General features: G+C 38.5%; 1 protein-coding gene across 3 annotated transcripts in view; it reads right to left on the minus strand.

Moving 5' to 3' along the window:
• The window catches only part of SLC2A9 (solute carrier family 2 member 9), a 103,612-nt gene extending 84,758 nt beyond the window's left edge, over positions 1–18,854 (minus strand). The window contains exons 1-2 of one of the 3 annotated variants that reach the window (XM_086889104.1): positions 18,789–18,854; positions 1,217–1,322 (exon numbers count right to left, since the gene is read on the minus strand). In XM_086889104.1, the coding sequence (XP_086745230.1) occupies positions 1,217–1,279 (63 nt within the window). In that variant the 5' untranslated portion in view covers positions 1,280–1,322; positions 18,789–18,854. Of the gene's footprint in view, positions 1–1,216; positions 1,323–5,547; positions 5,904–18,788 lie in introns of those variants that run through there. The other 2 variants (XM_086889103.1, XM_086889105.1) reach the window with 2 other exon arrangements.
• Positions 18,855–19,232: the final 378 nt, after the last annotated feature.

Below are 19,232 nucleotides of genomic sequence, written 5' to 3' on the forward strand. Positions count from 1 at the left end.
ACTCGAGCGATGGGAACACGAGCTCACTCTGTGCGTGCTCGCACATAACTTAGGAGAATGTGCCCGTCCCCCGCCGCGCCCGGGGCTGCCCGTCCCTCCGCGGGGATTTACCCAGCAGCGCAGGCAGGGCAGGGGAATGCCAGGACCTGGTGGCTATCTCGGCCCTGCCCCAGAGTGACACTGGGGCTGGGGGACCGCGGCTTGCAGGGGCTCCTGCCGCGGTCCCGACTGGAGACCTGGGCAGCCCTTCTGTGAGCAAGACCCTAGACCTTTCCCCTAGGTGAGGAAGACTTTTCCCGTGTTGCTGAGGCTGGAAAGTGAAGGTGCCACAAAACTTGTAGCCAATTAAGATGTTAAGGATGTTTCCACAACGTTAGGAGGTTTAGATCTGACATGCCACACTACTGCTGTGTTAAGGATGGGGATTAGACATGCCACCCGGGGAAGATAAAAGCTTTCAGCTATTATATTTGAAAGTACCTACTTGCAAGCATGGAATTTTGAGCTGCTAAGAGTTAAATGATACCTTCTAGTTGGCAATGATGAGTATTAAGTGCATCTGGGAATTGTCCCCAAGTGACTGTAGCTGATTTTGGTGTAAATCTGAGCTTCTGATATATTGCACATCTCAGAACTAGCTTAGAGCTCTCAAAGACAAAGTAAGTAATGCCACTGAACAATGGAGGCTGGAAAGCAGTTTATGGTGCAGTAACTTTGAAGTGTCACTGGCTCAGATCAAGATGACTGGTGTTTGAATAGAAAGCCAGATGCTGCTCATTAATGTGTACAATTATTGTACACATTGATAGAAGATCTGGACAACATTTATAACCTCTTTGAATTGTCATAAGCAGTAAAAGAGTCAAGTTAGGAGAATCAAGTCCCTGAAATATACAGTGTATTTAAGATGAATCAGACACCTGTGTTTTGTTTTGTTTCATGTTAAATAGCAGTGCAAGTAGTTCAGCTCATACTCAAATACAAATACCATGGCTACATGTGATTAATATATACATAATTTCTCACCTTAACACACTCACAATTTTTGATCCTTTCTAACCACTCTTGGTTAGTTACAGAAACTAAACATATGCTACTCAAAAAAAGGCGTAAGTATTCATATAGGTTCCAAATTATTATTTTATAATTATTTTCAGCCTCCAGTCTCCAAACAGAAAACAAATGCCTTGATAGAAGAACTGAAGAATTCACTCACCACTTTTTTCTTGACTCCATTATTTTCTTTCATCATGCCATTGCTTTGCTGTTTGTTCTCCATTCTTGTTAAATTCTTGTTTTTTCTCCACCTTGTTAAATAATACCTGAGGAAGAAAAGAGGGGAAGTTGTGCTACTGTTCGGGGGTGAAAAAAGGTACAGGCTCTTTAGTAGACATGCTGTCACTAACAGAGGAGGAACATCAGACCCACTGCAAGTATTAAAGAAGTTTAATCAGGTGGAACTACATTACTATGGCTGAGTTCCAGCCAAGGCATTTGGATTAATTGTTGGTGTGATTCTAATTATTATTAGACCTTTTGTGAGCTAGGTCATTGTGCATTTGCAAAGAAGAAGTCCATTTATTTACTGTTCTGTCAAGAAAATTCTTGCCTGTACATCATCATATGTACTTAAATAATGTTATAGGGCATTTTAATCTTAATTTATAAAGAAACTAAACTGGTTTCTGGTGTTTCAGAGAGGATCTGATATTTACATGGTGCTTCATTGTATGATCTTGGGCAGACTGCCAGTTTGTTCAGTCAATTTGGAGCATGGATTACTGTGTTATTCTGCTTCAACACCTTGAGATGACAGCGCATTTCAAGATTTTTGCTTAAGTGGCCATTATGGTAATGATAGATCCAGTCCTGAAAACAAGTTGTCTTCCAGACAGGCGTCTACAAGACAGTGAGCTATGAGATGTGGGGAGTAGCAGGCAGTTTGGTGAAGCAGCACACGGGATTGTTGAGGCCATGATACTTACAAGAGGTTTTTAGGATGAAATCACTTCTATGAGACATTGGCAGTACTGGGGCCATTATATCAGATTATATCAGTCTAAGCTTTTAAGTAAGAGAAACCAGAGATGTAACAACATCCTAGAAGTACTAAAGCCAGAAAAGTTACCTTCCTCTCTCTCTACTTACCAGTGTGGTCAATACTAAAAACCTGCAAACCTCCTTTTCCTCTGCTTCAAGGGGCCTTAGTGAATTACTGCTAAATTGTTCTTCAGAAAGGGCTTTCATGGAAATGTATTTCACTTTATAGGATAGAGGATTAGTCACATCAAACAGTTCTTTCCCATGCCACATTCAACAAGTATATGAAAAATGTCATGACCTATTCATTGAAGATCCCACATCCCATACAGATTTCATATATGGATAATATAGATAATTAAATTAATGAAGGTTCTGACAGAGCACAAACAAAGCATCATCAAACTGGAATTTAAAAGCTGATAAAGAGTATATGGGTCATAGCACTGAAACAGAAACAACAGAGTGAGAAACAATCTGCTAAGCATCTAAGGAAACATAACCTCACAGCTAAGCCACAAGCAGGGATAAATTGTGTCTGCCTTCCCTCACTGAACTTATTTTTATGTTGCTGAATTTTTTTCAGAACATCTTTAAAACATTCTAAGATATGTCTGGTGTGTCTGGAAAGTTTAACTGCAATGCACCATCAGTGTAAGTGTCAATATTGAGCTACCCTTCCTATATTTCAGGTAACTCACTTTCACTTATTTAAGATATCAGCTTTACTGTAGCAAAAGGAATGTTACCATATCCAGAACAGACATTCTAGTTGATGAAAAAAATAAGAAATCTGGGCTGGGGTTGGAGTAGAAGTCACGTAAAGCCTGCATGGATTTGTCAATGTTATTTTTGCATCTTTTTGACTCGTGCAGGGAAGAGAGACATGATTGCAGCAAGCAGAGACCTGGTCTTCAGATTGCAGAGTTCAACAAAATCTAAGGAAGTGATGATCCATTTAGGGGAATGAAAAGCTCATATTTGCTTTGATGTTGTTGTTTACCACTCACTGAAAAATTTTAATAATGTGGAAAAGTATTCCTTCCCTCTGAAATTCATATTGCTAGTACCAGCTAAAGTTGCTAAAGCTGTCGATCCAAAGATATTTATTCATTATCTTTCCTTTGTCACAGCAGATTAGATTTTCCTAATCTAATTTAGTTTGCTTATCTACTTATCCAACAGTTTATTTAGCAATGTATGGGTTGAGTTCACTGGTAGGACAAGGAATACAACTGAGTCCTATGAATTGTTAGCCTTGGCAAGAAAGGCTCAGCAGTTCACAAAAATGGAACATTATGACTGGCACAGCAAACTGACTTGGGAGAGGTATGAATAAACCTACTGAAATCCAAGTTAATTTTGAACTTGTATTGAACATTCAACTTTCATTTACTGACTACAAGTCAGGCAAAAGAAAAGCTGTTGGAAAGCTGTCATGTTCAGAAAAAGCAAATATGCAAAGGGAGCAGTTCAGGTGAACTAAGATTCTAAACAGCCATATTTGCTAAGCTGAATAATAGAATTGCCAAGGAGATGACCACCTCAGGAAAGCTGAGTTAAAGTACACAGATGTTAAAAAAAACCCAACAAGACCAAGCCAAACTAAAAAGTGTATAAAACCTATACGAGATCAATTATTGTTGTCCAGTCTGAGCATAAGGTTCAGTGGCCAGTGAGGGGCCATTTGCCATCTTCATCAGGTGAGTGTGGGCTAACACCAAGGCCTCAGTCACTCCACCCAAAGCAAAACACAAATAAGTTTCAAGCAGTTTATCTGTGATATGAAAGATTCTCCTGTCACAAATTCCTCTTGATGGGCATGCACGGCTTTCCTATCTGTCTCCCAAATACAAAATTATACTCTTTCCATAGAAAAATAATGTCTATGTCAACATTACCCTACTATGGATGGGAGAAATGTGGAAGAACAGCCTCCAGCTGACAAAATTCACTTGTATTTATAAAATTGTATGACCTCTTAGGGATGGAAAGGGCTTTTTACCCCTCAGGACATACTTCTTTCAACTGTAGCACAGAATAGTTTGCTTTCTTTTAAGAGCGGGAAAAAGAAACACCAAGAGAGACACCACAGTAAGGTGTGAATGACAAAGCTTTGGAAAACACACTGGTGTAAAAATAACCCAAACAGACTCAGTAAGTCTTATTGTCCATGATAGACTGACATCTAACCATTTTTGCCTTAGGGAGACAATATTTCCCAACTTAATTACTTTGGTTTTCTTTGCTTTGTAGTGGAAATAAGTCCATGTTTCAAAAATACTTCTTTTTTTTTTTTTTTTTTTTTTTTTTTTTTTTTTTTTTGTAATTCAGCACTAAAACTCTGACAAAAGAGCATGGAGGAGAAAAGTTTTGCGCCTCACTCTTATTCCACAGCTTGTGTGTTGCTATCTTTTTTCTACTCGGCTATAGCAGAAGTTTTCCATGGCTGAGTGCTTGTGCCTTTCAAAAATGGAGCTGCTCTCGCAGTGTAAGAGATGTAAGCTGAGGACTTGCCTGTGCTTCGTGACAGATGCCTCTGCCCCTAGTTTATGGTGTGTGAATGTGCTCCTCTCCCTGGTTCTTTAAAGCATAAATACACACTCACACAGAAGAAATCCACCATCAATTAATTAAAAGATTGATTAATTAGAATGTTCAATGTGAAGAAGATGTTTTGAGTTTCTAAATGTCTAAATAAGCAGTAACAGCTTATGTAGATCCTGGTAAATGACACAGCTACCTGATTAAAATAGGTACAATGGAACTCCATTAAGAACTGATTATTTTCTTCTCAAGCAGTTTTGTTAATTTGGATCTATTCAGATTCTAGTGAGATGGTTCAAATCAATGTTTCCTACAGTGTTTATGAAAAATGTCTAGCAGTCCCAATATTAAAATACCATTGATGGAATCAGATGGGGTATGACTTTAATTAGACACAGCATTCCCATGGTACTGAACTATTTACAAGAAGTTATTCTCAAATACTTCTGGTAGACACCCCAGCTCCCAGAAACACCTGCATTTTAAGTAATTAATTTACATAGTGGTAAAAAACATGTCTTTTTTTCCTGTACCCATAGTATCCACCCTAAAGTGCCTTTGCAAAATGATAAATTATTATATTTGCATTTCAATATTTCATACAAGTCATGATCTGATCTCTTATACTGAGAGGTGGAAAGACTGAGTTTCTATCTCAAAGTGAAATGTCCTGTTTTGGGATGTTGTTTGGTGTTGGTGGATTTTCTTCTAAAAAATTCTGGTGAAAATTAAAGCTATTTTCCATAGAAATGTGTTACAGTAGGAGAGGAAGATTTTGGAGTTAATGACTAGTTACATAGAAGCTGAATACTTGGCTAGCACAGGAAATTATTTGTTTATAAATTTCAAAACACTGGTTTATACCAAGATAAATCTATTCTTCCCTCCCCAAGTCAACCCCTTGAGAACATTGTCAAATTTGCTGCAAAGTGTCAAGTCCAATTTCTAGATGCTACTCACCACTTACCTGAAGTATTCTTCACTTCCAGCAAAGTTCAATGCAGCTCAGAAGCAGCCCTCTTCAGAACTGCTGCTGCTGCCTTCTTCTCTAAAATAGGGACAACTAAGTTGTCAAATTGAATGTAAAGCCAGGTTTAACTCTTTTATACCATTTCAGAAGTAATAAATAATTAACAGTAAAAACAAAGAATAGTATGACGCTTCAGCTGGAATTCATGCAATGTCTGTTTTTTGCCCAATAGAAAACAAACTGCCTTGTATGGCTGTGATACCCTACAAGAGGTCTTTGTTTCAGATACCACAAACCGTGAAAAAGCTTTGCTTCCTGAATTTGAGCCATTAGACATGTGAAATGCAAGTGCCTAAGGCTAGGACCTGCATTCTTATATTTTTACCTGATTACAAGTGACTATACTGAGGAACACCCACAGCATTCCACGTGCTATAAATAGCTTTTAACAGTGATGTCTTGGGCCAATACTTGAGCTATAAATAGCTTTTAAGAGTGGCCAATACCTGAGATGATGTGGGAGGAGTCACCCCTTTGCAAGATTATAGAAGGCTGGGACAGTACTGTACAGAACACACTGTACAGTAATTAACCTCACAGTAGCCAATAAAAAAGATTTACCTTGTAAATCTTTGTGCCATAGAGAGAAGCTCCATATCAGTGTTAGTTTAAAAATTGAACAAAATATGGATCAGGACAAGGGAGTAGAAGTTCTGACTTTGTTATAAATGCCTTACATCCCAAAGCTAAGAGAGATAAGAACACTCCATTCTGAAAAGGTGCTGTCTCTGACTTTTCCCTGCTTGTACACATATTGCTCTCTTGGAAAATTCAATATATGTTAAATCAGTCTTATCAGCATTTTTCTAAGGACCTTGATAGGTAATTTAGTTGGATTATACCTAAATTTGCAGATGTTAAATATTCAAGAGATGTTAGGTAGAGAAGCAGCTGTACAAAGGTGAGTTGGCTGAACTTGTAAACTCTGGCTGGGATTTCAAGTAACTTTGTTCTTTTGGGGAAAGTGGGATTATTGAGCATGTGGTTCTTGGTTTGTATTACAATTATTAATTACAACTTGTATTTCAAGTTGTAATTGTTCTGGCAGCTCCTACAGATCACCTCTGACCCTGTTACATAAACCTTGCTGAGGTTCTCAAAAGATATTAGCATCAGATTTACTTCAGTTTAACAAAGGCATCCTTCTCCAGTTACATGATGCTAATCAATGAGAACACCACTTTTGAGCAACAGGAAAGAAGTTCTCCTTAAAATCCCTTAGCACATTTTATGTAGAAAGACTTGGAATCTAATATCTTACAATTAACAGGAAATACAGTCTTTTACTTTAGCTCTATGTAACATGATGGCTAAAAGAAAATAGGAGATTCATTTTCTGGAGTGAGAATGAGGGAGCAGACAGGTGAGCTTCAAACAAATCTTGTATCTCAGCTACAAGAGAGAGATGATACCTTCCAGGCTTGTATACATTTATACAAATGGATTCATTGTATACATTTAACTTTCATTTCAAATAATCTACATTTTAACTGAAATTTTTACAACTTTAAAATTAATCCCAAGTGATTAAATTATGAAAACTAAAACAAAGATGCTCTACTTCCTAGCAGCATCTGTCACTACTGGAAAGGACTTGTTGCTCAGGATGTCCCATGATTAGCACAGGGACAGGAAAATAAGAAAGAAGGGATATGAAGCTGCCAGTGTTACATTATAAAACAAGTTTTACATAGCTGTGTATGCTTTGGACACACATGCATGTTCAAAGTGCATTGATTCAATGATCACTGAAGAGCAGCTCATTCTATGATAAGACTAATCCTTTCAGACTAAACAAACTTTCTCTTTGATCCAAGTTTTCCCAAGCTATAGATTCAGGTTTATTAGTTTGCCCTGTTTTATTTTGAGCAAGAATACAAAGAAAACATCCCAAGGGCAACTTACATGACCAAGAACTAGCACAACCAAACCACTAATTATTTTGTTAGATACCACACAAGAAAGAAATCATAAACAAAGCAGAAAAATTAGAATATTACAAGCAAGTCTATGTTAAAAGCTTACAAAGTGACTATTCAAACAGAAAGCTGTGAAATTTTAATGTTTGTGATGCTTTTTTCATTATTAGGAAGTTGGAAACACAAATGCTAGTGAAAATGTGATAACCAGAAATTGTACAGTGTCTGTCACTATGTGTGTGAATGCTCATTCACACATAAAGTTGTAGTTGGTTTGTATGCAGATATCTCCCCTTGGAAATGCAGGCTCAAACTGATGCTAAGATTTTGGGTCTACAAAAATGTTCTGATCTAGCAAAGGAGTAGCATACAGCTTAGTTTTAAGCTAGTTCCATAGGAAAATTAACCATATACATAAATACTTTGCGAGTGAAAGAGAAAATATCTAATGTTTCACATAGTCTAACCACCAAAACTGGGATTTGGTGTCTTTCTGTGGCTGTATGTCCTTGATGGAAAAGCACTGCTTCCTGCACTGCTAAAACCACATTTTTGGGAGAAAAAACAGGACATTGACCATTTTTATTTAGTCCTTCCATCTTAAAACCTCAAAGTTCTGAATACTTATACTTCTATACAAGGAGAGCAAACAGATCTGGGGGGAACAGAACAAGAATATTGAATATTTTAAAATAGTTTTTACTAATTTGTATGACAGCTTATTGGATCAGCTACAGCAAAGTATTTTCCAGCTATTTTGCAAGAAAAAGTGGTTAATAATTACCTCTGCTGTGTTGGCCATTAGTGTTGTTTTAACCATTTTTTCTTATGTACACATGCAAGTCTAGTATGTCATCATTTAGGAAAAATCTTATGAGCCATGAGTTTAATGTTTTTATTATGTTAGAGTTATTTTCAACATTACCCTCCATGTAATGTAAACCTAGTTTAATCTTTACAAAGTTATTTCCAGTGAAATCAGCCTAGCATCTATGTACCATTTAGTAAATGTTGAATTAAATATTGACAAGTGAAGGCTTTTATGTCGTGGGGTCATGCCCTGAGGTAAGACCAGAGCTGCTGCTTTGTATAGGTTCACTCCAGGTGGAAACACTTTCAAAGTAATTTGTGTTATAAAGAAGGATGATGCCACAAAATGAAGCCCTCCTAGGACTCAGTCCTGAAGACAGAGTACCCAGCATCTAAGTTCCTTTTGGTTGAACATCAAAGAATATTTAAAAATTACTGAGACCAATACACTTGAGCAGTGTTATTACACTCGGGAATTGTTTACTACTTCTCTTGAAATCTTCAGAGAACTGTTCATCTTTTTGAAAGATCACTTGAATTGCTAACCCTACAGACCAAGCTATGTGTCCTGACTCAAGGATCATCCTCATTGATATAACGAATTCTAGCCTTAGACATCACTCTTGATCTCTGTGGAGAGGGAAGAATCAAAATGCCTTCACATGCATTGCGACCTCAGCCAGTCACTAGCCTGCTCAAATCTTGAGTTGCAAGGCTCCAGTCCCCTGAGAGCAGCAAGCCCTGCTTGAGCCTGGAGTACAACATTCCTTGCAAGGCTGAATGTGCCTAAAAAGGATGCAGAGCAAGCCCAGGGTAGAAATATATGCTTATGTTACTTTCTTGTGAAAGTCAGTCCTGGAAATCAAGCTAGGAAAATAAACTTTGCCAGACTATGCTCTATCCAACCTGTCCAGCTATTTTAAATAACCCCAATACCAGCTTTGCTTCAAGCTACAAAACCCTTTTAGTTTGTCTAGCTGTAGTTTTAGATTTGAAGTTTCATTTTTCTTCATCTAGAGACTAAAAATAATCAGAGATATTTGTGTAACAAATTATTCTCCCATTCTCAGATTCATGAAACCTGGCAAGCAGTGGTTCACCATTTATTCTCTTTAAGGTTAAGAGATATTATCAAAGTGTTCCCCTCTAAAAGTAGGGGTAGGTAATTTAATACAAAAATAGGCTTCAATGTATCACTACCTTAATTTGTGTAATTAAATCTTGATATGCAAATATGGTAAAATTCTGCATGTTTTGGACATATGTGTTTTTCTTCCATTTTGAGGAACTGGGGAATAAAAGGAAAAGCTAGTAAGGTAGGTTCTCTCTCCTCTCTCAAGCTTCATCTGTGATTTCCAGAGACATTTAAATGTCTTTTGTTGTAGTTTAAAAAATGGTACAAAAAATGCTTTGTCACACTCAGTAAGTTTCAATTACATGAACCTACAGATACGAAACTCCCTTATGTTGCCAAGGCTTATGAAACATTGGAAAGGCTGGTGGCTGAAATGCCTGCTTCGCATTTCAAAAGAAATTGGGATCAAAGTCTGTTAGTTATTACCATTTTCAGCAGCTCATGGCAGCCAGCCATGAGGAGAGCCTCCTGGAACAGCAGAGACTCCCCTCCACTTCCCGCAGGAGAGCATGCTAGGGGACATTCTCAGCCCTTGTCCTCAGTCCAGGTGAAGCTCCAGACCTTCACCCTGACTAATTCAGCCCTGCCTCATCACTGTGGACCTGCCTGATGAGGACAGGGATGTATCTGCCCTGACTTAGGGACTTCAGCTCATGCCTGAACCCCAGACCAGCCTCATCACCAGGGCAGGTCGGGCTTCTGGCTGAGCCTGAACACTGCTACCAGGTGACTGGAACTCAGTGTCAAAGAAATAGTATCAAACATGCATAAAAGACACAATTATATCATAAATTCAGAAGCTGTGGAGTTGTAGGCAAAAAAATACCCCAAAGGACTTGTAGGTGCTGGTGAGTTGCCATAACCCACCCCCCACGAGGGTGAAACCATCAACTTTGGGAGGAGCAGGGGATGGATGAGTGCAATGCTAGGGAGAGGAGCAGGATCTGAGCAGTGTGGGGTAGCATTGCTGACACATTGTTGTTCTCCCTTTCTTTGTAATGAGTAGATCTGGACTAATATCAAGACTCATAAAATCTCAATTATAGAAACAGGCTCACAGTTAACAGTAAATTCTTAATAGATCTAAGGTGTGTTTCCTCTTTGACAATAAACAATGCTTTGAGCAGTGTTTCTGTTCTATGCTTTTCTGCTCTGAAAGCCAGCCATTTGAACTGTGATGTCCAAGCAGGGAGGTAGAAGATACCACAAAAGTTTAATACAGTATCTTTGTCAAAAGCAGGACTCTCTCAGCTGGTGAGCACTACTGACAGCCAAAGGAATTCTCCATACAAGATCATCTTTGCTTCAGTTGCAGTTGAATTATAAAACAATATTTCTACAGTAAACTTCATTGTCAGTCTTTGCTTAGGAATGTAAGTAATACTTTTTAACCAACTAATTATTTAGGTGGTCTAATAATTCATAGAAATAATTATGTAAGCAGAACAGCATATCCTAGGAAAACATCAGAAATTAAATTAATGTCACAGTAATTTCAAGTGAATAAAATATCCTTTTTCTCATTTTCTGAAATAAAAAGACATTGACAGAAAATCATCATTTTGGCTCCAATCTTTCCAATGGAGAGAAAGAATAGGGCTAGAGCAGGGATCATCCCCCTGTACCCAGCACTGGTGAGGCCTCACATGGCCTCAGTTTGGGAAGGAATTTGAGGTGCTGGAGCCAGTTCAGAGAAGGGCAAAGGAGCTGATGAAGGGACAGGAGCTCTTCTTATGAGGAGCAGCTGAGGGAACAGAGGTTGTTTAGCCTGCAGTAAAGGAGGCAAAGGAGGCACCTTATCACTCTTGGATCTTTTCCAAACTAAATGCTTCTATGATTCTGTGATAGCCTACTCTGGAACTGTACAAGTATCCAGACAGATGTATGCACAGCTACTTAGGCCACATGAAATCCCCAAGTTATAAATTCTTGTAACATCTTATATAGCCCAAGATCCTCTGTTTGCCTTGCTACTGTCATCTACTGTATTTCAGTTTTTCTGCTGCCCTTGTTTTTTGCATTTCCCATTTTAGCCACCTTTTGGTCTCTTCAGTCTCAAGTACAGGCTTTAAAGCTCAGCTGGAATTGACCTCTGCCCACTCTTGCTATTAAAGGTTTGAAAATTGAACAAGCTACTGTAATTTCATGGTATAAACTAGCATGGGAAAGCAAGAACACTGACATAAGGCAAGTCACTATCAGTGAGATTGTTCCTAGTTTTATTGCCAATTATATGAACAGGGTGTGATAGTGGCTGAATTATGTCCAAGTGCATGACTCATGCCATGTATGGCAAAAAAATCTTGTAAGAACGCTATGTTATTGCCTTCTACTTTGCTGTTGGTTCAAGGGGCATTACTTTCATTTTAAGATATATGTTGTCAATTAATAAAACATTAACCTGTGAACAGAAGCAGGAATCTATAGGCAGCACATACTAAGCCATTGAGAAGAATATTCAAAGTAGTCTTCTTATTCCACTAGCCATTATTGAAATTACTGGTAGCTGCACAGCAGAGTTTTGCTTATAGATCCCCTTACCTCCCATTTATGGTTGTAATGAAAATCAGGGTTTTAAGTACTTCCTGTGGCTTCATTACTTGGAAGGTCATTCGCTGTTCCAGACCAGTATAGGATGCAAGTAAACCCTCTCTAAGCAAAAAACCAAGTTATGCAAGTGCTAAAGCACCATGCTAAACTGGATGCTGGTCATACTGCTGAATCGAGTTACTTCTGTGTCAAATTAATTCCATTAAATGAAATAACAACACACAAGAATATGGCTATCTCAGGATTGTATTGCTCAACCTATCATTGAATAATTTTGAAAGGGAGAGCAATTGTGAGGAAAAAGTTTGCATAAGACTGTACTAAGGACACTCAAATCTAAGGCTGCTTACAAAGAGCTTTAGAAAGTCACTTTGTGCATTAAGTGGCAGATAAAATAAATTGCTTTACATGCATATTTATGTAGAAAACCCCTTAAAAATACACAGAAATGGACTCACATGTAGCTATTTTTTTGAAAGATCCTGAAACCATTGTGAATAGTCTTAGAAAGCGACAGTTGAGTTGTCTGAGGCAGAAAAAAACAAGAAAAACAATAAAATTAATCCTAATAAAGGAGTCCTTAGGCTGATACTGTTTCAGACTGTGGCCAACAGTAGATCCTGTTATGTAGGCCTTTACTCTCCCAGCAGATGCAGAGCAGGACAGAAATCATGGATGTTGGACTAAGCATGCTAACTTGGAAGGGAGATGTGTCCTTTTCCCCAGGTTGTCCTTTCCTTGCAGAGCCTTTACAAGGTATAGACAATTACACAAAGAATCTCACTTCCATAAAACTAGCCAGCACTGCCTTTGGTCCAGCCCTGTAGTCACATCCTATAATGGCTAGGACTGGCTATTCAAGCAATGAGAAACAAAGAAAGTTTATGTGTCTGGATTCTGGTTTCTTAACAATTTCCTAAATTAAGAGTACGTATTTGGATCCACTTTCCATTCATCTGGGTCACTTAATCAACTTACTTACATTGTTTGTTCCAGCTTCCTGTGGCAATGAGTTTGACAGCATTCATATATCAGACTGTCAATTTTAACTTCTTTTCTGATTACTCATCTGGAATTTCCCTAATTCTTGTGTTGTGACACTTATCAGCCATACCTTTCCTAGGTGAAGTTGTGCAGGTTTACCTGCACATTCCTACATTATGGGCTTGGTTCCCTGGGCACACTCTTATTGTGCTACTTTAGCAATTATACCTCACAGGCTCTATCTATATTAGTCACTGAAATAGTTCTCATTTTCCTAAACTTTACAAGACAACCAGTTCACATGCTCCAAGACTACTCTGCCTTACAAGCCAGAACATGTCTCGGTTTACTGAAATTCAAACAAAAACATCACTGTGGTTGCACCATAATCTCCCCGATGTGCCAAGGAATCTCCCTTCACCTAATGCTGTAACAGGTAACCTCAGCCTTAGGTTTCTCTGCTGCCAGGAGTTGTGGTGTGTTTATTTTAAAAATGAATTGTTTTGGACAGGAAATGTTTGTTTTGTAAAATTCTTCACTTTTTTTTTTTTTTTTTTTTTTTTTCTGAGCTGCTGCAGTAGCGCCAGGAACTGGTACAAGGGATCACTCAGAGCAGAGGCAAACCTGAGCTGGATCCAGATACTCTAGGACAGGGAAAAGCAGGGCAACAAAATAGCAAAGGAGAATTATCAATGAAATGGAGCACTACAGCCTACAGAGGTAGAGTCCTCACTGTAAACACTCTCTTACAGCAAGAGGCTGAGAATAAGAAGTGAAGGGCAGAGGCAGTCAATCATATCTTGAGGACTGGACTTCTATCAGACTACTCTGAGTTACTAGTTTGCCTTTAGGACAATATTTAATTAATTACTTTCTTCTGCATATCTTTCATTCTCTCAGCATTCCTGAAAGAAATTCTTTGCTCAGTTGTTTATTTCCTTTTCAGAAAAGGTTTAATTAAAGTTCTCTTGCCTTCACTCCCATCTTATTTGATGGCTCCTTATGCTCTTTCTACTTCAGTTGTGATACAACAGATTTGTAGTCTTTGGAGGAGAGAGCAAGGTTTCTGACCATCTATTCCTAAGTCCTAGAAAAAGAAATATTGTAATTAAGCAAAATTATAGAGATTCTTATACTTGGCTGATTTTGTGGCTGAGGAACACAACCCATCAGGGTGTTACATATCACCAGTGTCTGGCATGCCTTCTCCCTTTTCCCCCCTGCCCAGCCCCTCTCCAAGAGGAGAGTGTGTACATCAGGCTTTCAGAGTGGTTTTTATTCACTGGCATTGCACAGCAAAGGTTTGTGAGTGTTGAGTGTGCTCTAGAGCCCCACAAACTGCTGCAATACCATGACTCACAAATCTCTCTATGGAGGGGCACAAGGGAAATAGGCAAACTCGTTAACCTTTTTCCTTTAATTAATTTTATAAAATAGAGTGGGTTCTTGATTAGTGAGACTAGGTCTGGTCAAAAAAAAAGAGGTCAGCCAGGCAGGTAACTGTAGCAGCAGAAACAGATATGTCTTAGAGGAATGGTTGAGAGCTTTTAGCAATAGGTGTAGTAAAATCCTTCTCTGGTCTTATGCACATTTTCTCTTCTTCTTCTCCCTACCCTCCTGACAGCTAAATTGTGAACATAAAACTGTCAGAAATGCAGCCGTGAGGTCTGCTCCATAGATGGTTAATTCTAAAACAGTTTGTTGATATTCCCTAATACTTCATGTACCAATTAGAGTGATGAAGACAACATAATTAATCCTGTCCCTGAAATAATCTTCTGTGTGGCATTTAAGCTTCAGACTAAACAGTTTAATAGGCATAATATGGTGTTCTGCAGAAGTAGTGAGAGCAAATATCCACCCTGTGGTTAAATAACTGATTATCAACAAATGGTACGACATTTAAATAGAACCATTACTGTTTTATCAGCTGCATGAGAGCAAGCTAATAATCTGCAAGCAAACATGATAATAATGCCACTTCATTCAGTTTTTCCAACTTTCTACTCAAGATTTTAACAGACTCTGAGAGAAGAATCACCATTCTTCAGGAATAGGGAAACACCGTGAATTTGTCTAAACTGAAACTCATGATGGTGTTTCCCTAGTTAGTACAGACTCTGTTTGATATTTCCCCTTCTTCAAAAAATCAATTCACATGCAGTTAATTAACAGCTGGAAACTTGCCTGATTGTTTCATTAGAGTGCAAAAATACAACCCAGGGAAGCAGGAACACCAAAAAACTGACTTGCGTAATTGCTGTTGCAAAAGAGGCTTGCAGCTTCTATCCAGCCTGTGAGAAACAGCTGGTGTGCCAGAATAAGGTAGGCAAACATTTAATGTAGTCTCTCTTACTCCTGTAAGAATTCTTACTGTCTCAAAGGACAAAGAAAACTATGACATATCACAGTAACTTTTCTGTTTACAGGACCTGCCATCAAAGCTGCATTGGGTGGATACATAAGCTTACACAGTACAAACATATATGCTATTTTCATGGAACACCCTGAATATATCTAACTGCTTGAAATGGGTAAATGCTGGTGTCAGCTGTAGTTTGATATACTCTCAACAGTCCTCAAGGCAGCAAGGGATGGGAAATACTATATTCTTCACATATAAGAGATCTTGCGCTTGTCTTGAAACAGAAATCTGGAAAATTTTTGTGATCTTCTCCATTCATTCTCCTGTTCTTCTGTTACTATAATTTCCTGTTTACCCCTCAAATGATTTAGATAAGGAATGGAATTAATTCATTAAACTCCTGAAGCTGCTCCCTCCATCTTGCCTTTCCTCCTATTTCTGCAAGACCATAACATGGTGCTATCTGAGGCTCAGTTCTGCCTCATGATCACCCCATCCTTGGGGCTTGATTTGTCTCTTGATCATTTTGATTAATATTTGTTTCCCTCCAGGTGCAAAGCACTCCCCCAATATCCTGCTGTCTACAATTATCCCAGCTTAAATTTTGTTTGAAACCCTACCTTTAACTCTTCAACTCCTTTCTCTGTGTGAAAGTAATTAATTCCTGCTGGAATTAATACGTGCTCTGCTGTTCCTTTTCTCTTTATGGGGACATTACTGTATGCTGATTCTTTACCTGAAAATCCACAACAGATACCAAAGCCAAAAACTGGGTACCATACCAGGCCCTATGGCATTCTGGCCTTATTTAGTGACCTCTGCCCTGACCTACATCAGCTGATTAAGGTCTAGTATCCTTTGTGGGTAGGATATACCAAGGACAAGATAATCTCTCAAGGGGGTTAGATTGCACCACATTTACATGCACATCTTTGCTCTGACTCATGCCTTTACACATAGTTACATGGAAGCCACAGCCCTCTCTGGCCAAATCAAGACTTGTTTGTGTCTTGTTTGTCAGTCTCTGACTGACCACAGATTTTAGAGATAGCAGATTACATGTGATGTTACTTCTTGGATCTTACTCCTTGGATTTACCCTTCTGTTGTGGTAAGCTTTACATGAAAGCAAACACGGAGAAGATTCTGACTGCATTTCACACTCACCATCCAAACCTATCCTAATTCACCTTGCCTTTAAACCAAAATGTTCTGAGCTACTGATACAGATTCTTCTACCCAAATTCCCAAGGAAATACCTGGAGTTCAAAGAGGAATCTTGTGGATATGAAAACAATGAAAGGGATAACTGACAACTGCAAGCAACTGTGGAGACAGAGAAGATCTCACAGCTTTAGATCACATGTGGCTTAATATTTTTTTTTGAAAATACAAGGAGGGAGGAATCTGGTTGTGACTTTCTTTCAAGTTGCCCTCTTATCTACAACATGTTCTTTCATGTTTGCAGGTACTGCCTTGAAATACTGACAGCTTGGCAGACAAAACATTTTTTTAACTACAGTTTCTCCTCTTCAAGGTGTTTTTGCATGAAATTACATGACTCGGATTCTGTAGCAGTGGAGAATGACTCCAAGCCCTTTGTCCAAGACTAAGAGTTGATACCACTCCCTTCAAATTTTCCTTGCTCTGTGTTATGATCTTGTTCTATCTGCTTCACTTGCTCAAGAGCTCAAATAGTTTGTTGGGTTTTTTTTTTAATCCTTTCAAAAACAGTCTCCAGTCAAAAAGATTTGTATTGGAATAGCTTTCTAAATAAGAATCTGAATGTTTGGTTGTTTTTTTCTGGAAATCCTGGTATCTTCCAATATTATCTGTTTGTTCTTCCTTTTCAGCTTAAATTAAAATGTATCATTGTATGACTGCAAAATTCTCTTGCCAATTTGTAAACTAAGAAGCAGTAATAAAATAATGGAACAGTAATAAACATCTTCCCCAAACTTTGTGGCACACCTCAAAATCCTTTTGCAATTAAAGAAAGCTGATTTGACAACCCCCTTTCTAAACAAATCTGTACTACGTTTCCTTCTACCCATTGTCTATGATGTTTGTTCACAAAATACCTTCCTAGTAAAATTCTAGTAAGAGACAAAAACTTTATTGCCCCTTCCACTGTAACACACAGTTTAGGAATGAGGAACAACTTCTGTCTGCTAAAACAAAGCCATGAGAGAGCTGTATCCCTTGGTACTATTCCTTGTTTCCATGCAGTGGGGAAAAGAGGGAAAACCCCCTATTCCATTACTTGACCATTTTCTTCCTTCTCATTCATGGACAAGTTTTGTCTGATTGGAAATCCAGAAATAAAGATTAACTGTCTTTAAGCAGTTTGGGTCATAGATTAGCAGCAGAAATAAGTAATTAATTTCTGTTACTTATCAGCCCCTTTTATTCCTGTGAAGAAGGACTGAAGATTAATCTTCATTGATATGCTGTACTTATATGTAAAAATTATAGAACTTATAATTTGACTTTTTGTTTCTATAACATGAGACTGAGTGGGAAACACATGTCTCTGAAGTACAGGGAGATAACCAGGTGTTTAGGATGTGGCAATGGATAGGGAGGGCAACTCCATGTTTTAGCATAGTGCTATTTGGAAAGCTTTGTTTTGGGAAACAAAACAGAACTAAACAAACCCACTGCACCACCAGCAGCACACATACCCCAGATTATGAGAGCTGAGAAGCAGATTTTTTCCTATTTTTTTGTTTTCTCCATACATCCATCAGCTTCCTCCTTTTCTATCCCTACCCTCTCAGCACTGTGACTGAGCAACAAAGAGCAAATCTCACCTTCAGGCAGAGGAACAAACCCTTTCCTCACATGAGGAGCAGAGGAAGGGAAGAATGACAAATATGAGGTTAGTGAGACTAGAACAGGTGCAGAGAATCAGTCCTGTCTGGACTAGGAGCCTGGGAGGTATCAGGCTGCTTCAGGAGCAAACAGGGTAGTGTGCAGACCCTGGCATCAGCTGGCTCTCCTGTTCCCTGACAGTGGGACTGAGAGTCAGACCAACCACCGCTGCTATTTGAGACTAAAGGATTTTATACACATTTTGTATTTGCTTTGGTTCCCCTGCTTATGATTAGCATTAAATACATTCACTAGGAAAGTCTACCAATATAAGAGGGAAGTACCCACTGTCAAACCAGGTTCTTGGCCTGCCTAACTTCCAGTTTTTCAGCCCCAGAGTTTTGAACTCTATGACTCCAGTTCCAAGTAAAGAATTTTGATTATTTAGCCATAATGATGCACTCCAAAAGACTGGGGACAACAGATTATGTCACAGAACTATTAGAACATTAGACCATTAGAATAGAAACATAGAAACAAAATTCAAAGCAAGCAGGTAAGAAAGTCTGTGGTACTACCAGTTAATGTCTCCTACCTCTGAGGATAGATGGTCCAAAAAGTGCTTGCAGGAGTAAAGTATTTTACAGGTGTTAGGTATTGTTCTTCTCAAAAATCTTGAAGTGAAAATATACTCCAAATCAGTTAATACTGAAGGTGGTTAAAGAGATGGGTTTGTTCTTCTGGTATGCTTGACAGACTTGAGGCAGTCTGTGGTCTTTGCTTGCCTTTCATACTGTGTGCCTAAGCAAAGGGTGCTCACTGTAAATTACTTTCTTCTACCTTTGGACTCAAAAAGATAATGGATAAAAAAGGATACAAGATCACAACCTCAACTAGAGCCTACAGTATTTTTCAATGTTTTCAGGAGATCAATGTAAATCTTTGACCCCTGAATTGCCTCACCATAAACAACATATGTAAAACAGAATTAGGACCCTTGGCTGAGTAAGGAATGCTTAATTTATTTTGCAAAGAAGGA

This window comes from Cyanistes caeruleus, chromosome 5, assembly GCF_971803275.1.
Source record: "Cyanistes caeruleus chromosome 5, bCyaCae1.hap1.1, whole genome shotgun sequence".
Classification (NCBI taxonomy): domain Eukaryota; kingdom Metazoa; phylum Chordata; class Aves; order Passeriformes; family Paridae; genus Cyanistes; species Cyanistes caeruleus.